This window comes from Tachysurus fulvidraco, chromosome 23 (assembly GCF_022655615.1).
Source record: "Tachysurus fulvidraco isolate hzauxx_2018 chromosome 23, HZAU_PFXX_2.0, whole genome shotgun sequence".
In the NCBI taxonomy this organism is placed as follows: Eukaryota; Metazoa; Chordata; class Actinopteri; order Siluriformes; family Bagridae; genus Tachysurus; species Tachysurus fulvidraco.
The window spans coordinates 8,690,266-8,697,381 of NC_062540.1; the positions used below are offsets into that span (position 1 = coordinate 8,690,266).

Genomic DNA, 7,116 nt, shown 5'->3' on the forward strand with positions numbered 1-7,116 from the left:
TGTCTTTCATCAGTTAATGTGCTCTATAAACAATATGAAGGAAACACCCACCTTCCTTTACCTGCATGACACAAAACTAACACTGATGTCATCTAAAATATCCATCAAACATCTATATGCCACATCACAATGCCTTGTTTCGTTATACGGCATTGTAGAACACCTTGAAAATTCTGACTTCTTAAAAGAAGTGTGACTTTGCTGTTTGTTCTGCCACTTTGTTGCTGTTAGTATATCAGGGCTCATGTGAAGCCTCTGTATTAAGTGTGTAGAGAATAAAACAAATAATGACATCAGACTGGGTTTTACTTTGGTTTTAAAGTGATCAAGTTCTGAATATTCTTATCATCACAAATCACATTCCAGCTGTAATCTCGTCACCCTGCTCACAAAGCAGCTATGGCTAAGGGGATCCAGAAATCCTTAAAAGGTCCAAGCTTTTGCATTACAGACAGGTTAAGGCTAACAGGCATGAGCATAATTCAGCGCATACCCTGACTAAACAAATAATGCAATACATCATCCAAATGTTTTCTTGATTTTTTCAAATAAATACATCACAAAACAACCTTAGAATAAAGAGCGAGGTCTACAGCATGAACCGGAATTCTTCCAGTCTCCCACCTCTCAAATTCCTGTCTCTACCCTTCCTGTCTCTGAGAACAAATACATTCCACTGGACGGGATAACATGGGATAAACATGTCTACACCATCCTCCCCCACCAAACGGTCCATAACCATTAAAAAGCAGCTTTATTATTGTTTACATAACAGTTCAACTAGTTAAATCAGTTAAACTAATAATGAATAAGATTTTTTAAAATCCTTAAAGCCTGTCTCACCTTTTGTCTCCACTCAAATGCATGCATTTATGACCACTTGAAGGGTTGTGCCCTTGTTAATCCCTAGGCATTAACTTACTCTATACATACCCATTTGAGTGAAATCAGAGACTTTGCAAAGCATGATTGAGCAGGTCTGTAAGTACATGTAGGTGTGTGTGTGTGTCAGCAGACATTTGTCCCTGCGTGATTGTGTACTGCATTACTCGATCCATTAGTTTGTTCACAGGCATGTAGATCTTCTTACAGGTGAAACAGATATAATCAATGTTTTATTTTCGATTTACTCTGATGGTTACTTAAAAATGATTACCTCAGCATGAGCATGTTTCAACCTATATTGAATTTTAATCAAGGTGTGTTCCGCTTTATGAAACTTGACCAAGCGTTCATTGTGATCTCATCACATTTTTGTTTCTCAATCATCCATCATATTTTACTGTAACAGGAGAAGGGGGGGAGGGGGGTTCCTTTTGAAACTTGTTTTTTTTAATGATTTTATATTTTTATAAAAAAGTTTAGATTTCTTAAGAAGGTACTTTAGTAAATTACATTTAAATGCCTTGAAGGTGCCTTCAGCCTGCATGTCCTTTTATCATTAACACTATATAGAGTAACAGAATTTTTAAAATAATAGAAGAAAAGAAAACAAGAGAAGAAAAGAAAAAAAACAAGAATGTGTTTAAAATAATTTACACACTTTTCAGAAACTCAGGACAATCAGCTTGATTAAAGGAAGGAAAAAGAAAACTGTTGTAAAAACAGTAGTACTTTTTAAATGCATTCCATTCACTGAAAAGCCTCATGACAGAAATCCGACATGGAAGAATATGATTGGTCTAAGGGAAGGGCTTGTGGGCGGGACTACAAAGCTGAGCTGCTTATAAAGCTGAAGGTCTCCCTCACTTCTGCCCTGTGCATTCATTTGGCTGCCTTCCTGCTCTCTGTCCATACTGCTTTTCTCTCATTCATTCACTTACTTGCTAACTCACTAGAACCAAAATGAGCACAAGGTTTAGCTACACCCGTGCTTCTGGTCCCGTGGCTCAGATGTCCATGCAGCGCACCTCTGTGGCGCCTTCTTACCGGGCAGTCAGCACCTATGGTGGAGCTGGTGGCAAAGATATTCGTATCTCCTCAGCCTCCTATAGCGGTTTGCAGAGTGGGCTGGGATCCCTGTCCTCCTCTTTCCAAGTAAGTGCCTCTGGGTCCACAGGAGAAATCATGGGCAACGAGAAGATGGCCATGCAGAACCTGAATGACCGCCTGGCCTCCTACCTGGAAAAGGTTAGGACCCTGGAGAAGGCGAACAGCAAGCTCGAGCTACAGATCCGTGAGGCTCTGGAGAAGCGAGGCCCTGATGTACGTGATTACAGCCACTACCAAACCATCCTGGATGACCTGCGCAAAAAGGTGAGCGACTTTGAAAAGTTTGTATGATTTGTTTCTCTAATGTACTGCTGGTCCCTGAGACTAGACTGGCCTCTGTGTTTATTCACAGCTCCGGTCTTCATATAAATTAGAATTATTATTATTTTAATGTCTCAACAGTGCAAGGAATTTTAAATTATTACTTATCAAATATTTAGAAAGGAAGAAACAGCAGGTCTTTGCCAATTAAAGCTGGTCTTATTTTGCCGGAGGATATCCAGGTGTTTTGTTAGTTTATGAGACTTTATAGTTAAAGTCAGGTTTGATTGTCTGAGAACAAAGGATGGGGGGTTGAAGGAGCAGTGGTCTCAAAAGGACTACTAATGTCTTTAGTGAACTACTAAACTACCTGAGTGGGGCCTCTAATTCTTTCCTAAAGCTAGTCTGCTGCTGAATGAGCATTTATATCCTGTGTTTATTCATCACCACATACCGAGAAGTCTCTGTGATTTCCTGCAGATTCAAATTCCAGGAATAGGGAGTAATATGTGGAAAACCTGAATAGAATGGAAAAGTGTTACATTTCACAGAAAGGATGTTTAACAATAGCTGATGCAACAAGGAATATTCAGTAGATTTGTCTTTGTTCTGAGTTAGCTGAACTGATACTGAGAGAGAGATAAGATAAGCTGGTGCAGTTCACACCTCTTACATGCCATATTTCCAGAAGCGTTATAAAGTCATTCAGTCATTCAGCAGACAAGCCCAGGAAGCTTGATCAGATATGAATGAGCCTAAAGTTTGCATTTGTCATAGTCAATCAAGCAAGAATACATAACTTACAGGGATGAAAACATTTTGGCAACAGAACAAATTATAATAATCAGGTTTTATAATTATTGAAGTAAATTCACAACAAATTAGAATATTATTTCTTTAATGTTTAATATTATATATAGTAAAAAAATTAACAATAAAGAAAAGTAATTCCAGTCTGTTTGAACGGCACACACACACACACATACATACATGTAGCCCACACCACTTTTAGCATTACCTTGAAATCATTGCAACTAACTGACATTAGATCACTGGTATATGCCATGATTGATTCCTTCTTTTGCATTCTTATGCAATAATAATGGGATACAAATTTTACAAAAATACAAGTTTTGCATACAAATCTAACCTCCCTGGCTAGAAGGAATAGCTTGAAATAGTCTCCACCCTGCCCGCATCACAAGCTTTGTGTCCCCTTAAACAGGCTTAGCCAATGAGTTAGTTGTTTGTTAATAATTATCTGCTGGACTCTGGCACCTGCTGTTCCTCCGCTCTTATCTAAGCAAACTAAACCTGCAGAGCAGAGAGAACACCTGCTGCTATGGCAGATGATCACAGCCAGTAATTTTATTTTTTATTTTTCTTGAATGTTCTTTCCTAATTCTGTTTTATATTTTTCCAATTTTCTTTTTTCTAATTCATATTTTGGATTGTTTATAGGTCTTCGATGCTACTGTGGATAATGCCCGACTTGTGCTCCAGATTGACAACGCTCGCCTGGCAGCTGATGACTTCAGAGTGAAGTATGTACACAAGTATTTGCATATCAAATTAGATTTTCACTAGAAGCCCTTAAACTGTGTGAATAATACATGATCACCTTACTCCACAATTAAATTTTCCACTGCACAAATGCATTACGCAGTAGAGACTGACTGAACCTTTGTAATAGGTATGACGCTGAGCTGTCCATCCGTCAGTCAGTGGAGGCTGATATTGTTGGCCTGAGGAAGCTCATCGATGATACCAATGTGGGCCGCATGAACCTGGAAAGTGAGATTGAGGCCCTCAAGGAGGAGCTCATCTACCTCAAGAAGAACCATGACAATGTGAGTGAAGTCTTGCATATCCAAAAGACACACTATGAAAAGAAAACAAGGATCATTGCATGACTTTTGACATTTGTTTCTTATTTTATTGCATAGGAGGTAATGGACTTGAAAAACCAGATTTCTCAGTCAGGAGTGCAGGTGGATGTTGATGCACCTAAGGGACAGGATCTGGCTCAGATTATGGCAGAGATGAGATCCAAGTATGAGAAGATGGCCCTAAAGAATCAAGAGGAGCTCAAAGCCTGGCACGAGACACAGGTATGATAAAGAGCTGTGAAATATTTTAATGTTCCAATAATTCAGTCTGTTAATTCTATATCATACTGGTAAAATATTGAAAAGTATGGTGTTTCCAGTTTTCAGTTCCTAATCTAAAAATTGTTGTCATATTTACAGATCCAAGAAGTGCAGGTACAAGTAACACAGAACACTGAGGCCCTCCAGGGTGCACGAACAGAAGTCAACGATCTCCGCAGACAGATTCAGGCGCTAGAGATCGATTTGGACTCACAGAGAAGTCTGGTGAGTTCCTTTTCAAGTTTTCTATGTGGATGATGGTTTCCTTCCCCAGTCTAAAAACATATGTGATAGGCTCAACTCTACATTACCCATAGTGCTAGTGGCTTCCCTGGCTCCATGTCCAAGGTGTCCCCTGTCTCCAGGCTACTGGTGACCTTGTGTAGGATATGCAGGTTAGAAAACAGATGATTTGAAACCCTTTGTGCTTTTTTTGTTTGCAACAGAAAGCTTCGCTAGAAGGCACACTGCGGGAAACAGAGATGCGCTACAACGGGGAGATCGAGAATCTTAATGCCATCACCATGCAGCTGGAGGCTGAGCTGACGCAGCTGCGCAACAACATCCAGCAGCAGACGCAGGAGTACGAGGCTCTTCTCAACATGAAGATGAAGCTGGAAGCTGAGATTGCCACCTACAGAAGACTTCTGGAAGGCGGAGACTTCAAGTGAGTCTAATCTTGAGACTTATAGTCATTTTGTTGTCCACAGAATGTGTTGATTCTAGAATCTTTATTCTCAGCTAATAAAATGCTTCTTTCTTAGGCTTGAGGATGCAGTCGATGAACAGAAAAAGGTCAAAGTGATGACCGTCACACAGACACTGGTGGATGGAAAAGTGGTGTCCTCAACCACAGAGACCAAAGAGAGGAAGTTGTAATCAGTGACCAAGCTTTCACCAGCAGCACAACACTAACAAATCATAAGCCTGTACTGACAACCATTCACACAGTGGTTGGTGTTAAAAAGATATTTATTGCATCTCTAGTGCCTTAATTAAATTGGGTCAGTGCTAATATATTTTAGCATGAATTAATTTAATGCAAAGTATATCGAAAGGTAACACGAACTACCACTGATGTTAATGTCAGAGCATTTTTGTTGAATATCACAGAAATGGTGTACATTTTTCACAACATGTACAGTGTCTTGTTTGCTTGTTGTGTTGTGTCCAATTGGTTATGTCCAATAAATCCATGCCACAATATTCATTTTGTGTTACTGTAAATTTTTTTTACCAAATCCTGCTTGAGAATGATGAATGAATGAAGCTGTTATTGTAGTTCCTACAGTTGGTGCATCGATTTACATGAATATTTACTAAGCAAAGTGACTGACCTGGCCTGTACACAATGTCCTAGGTCACATGTTATTTTAATGACACAAGGAAGTTTTTTTTACTGTAGTTCATTAAACATTGCGTTTAATCAACATTCCACCGATACTTCAGTATAGTATCATGTAAAAAGTACAATACATACATCATTCAGTATCATTTTTGCATCATATACAATTATATAAATCACTACATGTATACACAAAACACACCGATCAAACTCTGATCAATCAAATACACTGATTATTACCCTATGAAAAACGTACATTGATTTACAATTTTAGGGAATTTAGGCAATAATTTATAGACTTTTTTAACCATTCTAAATCAGGTAAAAATCTGTTCTTTTATTTTTGTAGCCTTCTTCTTAGACTTACTGGAGACTCCAATTAAATATATATATATATATATATATATATATATATATATATATATATATATATATATATATATATATATATATAAATGAATTGAATATATTGTATCTTGGAATACTTAAAAATGTCATGAGAACATTTCAAGTCCTTGCTATTCGCATGGCTGTGGCTTGACTTCTTCAGTTCAGACCACATGTTTTAAATAGGTTCCAATGCAGAAAGTGAGCTGGGGAAACAATGCAAAACATTGTTTGAGATCATAATCCGGTTGTATCTGTATCCAGATTTTAATCTCATGCTAGAGGCAACCAGGTTTTGGACTAAAATAATCCTGCCTGAAGAACATTTCAATCTAACCACAACACAAAAACCTGACAATCCAGAAAAAAGTGTGCAGTTCAGAGCCTGTAATGTTTGGATTGTTCTTTTCTTCACTCACAATCTTCCTTCTTCCTTGTGTGTTGTACACACAGTGAGTAGATCCGTTTTCCTAGTAAATATTTCTGAACTGACTTTTATTATTATCATTTTGATTGTGGCTCTTTTGTTATGGCTACCTTGGTATTACAGTGTTTGCAGTGTTATCAGTCTTGTGGCATACAGTAGGTGTTTGGTTCAAATTGACTGGAAATTGGCACTCATGCACCATGAGACATTAAAACATCATCACACTCACAAGAAAAATACCACTACGTTGTGAGAGACAGAAGCCAGTAACCAATCAAAGTGAGCAAAAGGGTGATAGATGATGTGCATATATCACATAATGTGAAAGAACATTTCAAGCGTGATAAGAGTTTAGCTTTTGTTTCCTTGATGAACAAGTAAGAATTTATTCTCCTTGTATTCTCTAATTTGTTGGGAAGCAAGTAAATGATAGTCTTTCTTTCAGAGCATCATAAAGCTTCAGTGATGCATTGCTTTATGGTCTGATGGACGCCATTACTGGGTAGGAACTCACTTTGCTCTGAAAATCTTCTGTGGCATGGATTCCACAAGAT

At 38.1% G+C, this 7,116-nt stretch overlaps 1 protein-coding gene across 1 annotated transcript; it reads left to right on the plus strand.

Annotated features, from left to right (window-relative positions):
* The first annotated feature begins 1,739 nt into the window (after positions 1 to 1,739).
* On the plus strand, positions 1,740 to 5,613 carry LOC113641993 (keratin, type I cytoskeletal 18). Its single transcript, XM_027145241.2, has 7 exons — positions 1,740 to 2,256; positions 3,715 to 3,797; positions 3,947 to 4,103; positions 4,200 to 4,364; positions 4,503 to 4,628; positions 4,850 to 5,070; positions 5,168 to 5,613. Exons 1-7 carry the CDS (start codon positions 1,846 to 1,848, stop codon positions 5,280 to 5,282), a joined length of 1,278 nt encoding a protein of 425 aa, XP_027001042.1. The 5' UTR covers positions 1,740 to 1,845; the 3' UTR covers positions 5,283 to 5,613.
* Positions 5,614 to 7,116: the final 1,503 nt, after the last annotated feature.

What these genes read in the sequence shown, in the direction of transcription:
- LOC113641993 (XM_027145241.2), top strand. Translation starts at nt 1,846, where the DNA reads ATGAGCACAAGGTTTAGCTACACCCGTGCTTCTGGTCCCGTGGCTCAG. An exon ending in GCTGATGACTTCAGAGTGAA is followed by an intron (nt 3,798 to 3,946) that starts GTATGTACACAA and finishes CCTTTGTAATAG; the next exon opens with GTATGACGCTGAGCTGTCCA. An exon ending in CTGGAAGGCGGAGACTTCAA is followed by an intron (nt 5,071 to 5,167) that starts GTGAGTCTAATC and finishes CTTCTTTCTTAG; the next exon opens with GCTTGAGGATGCAGTCGATG.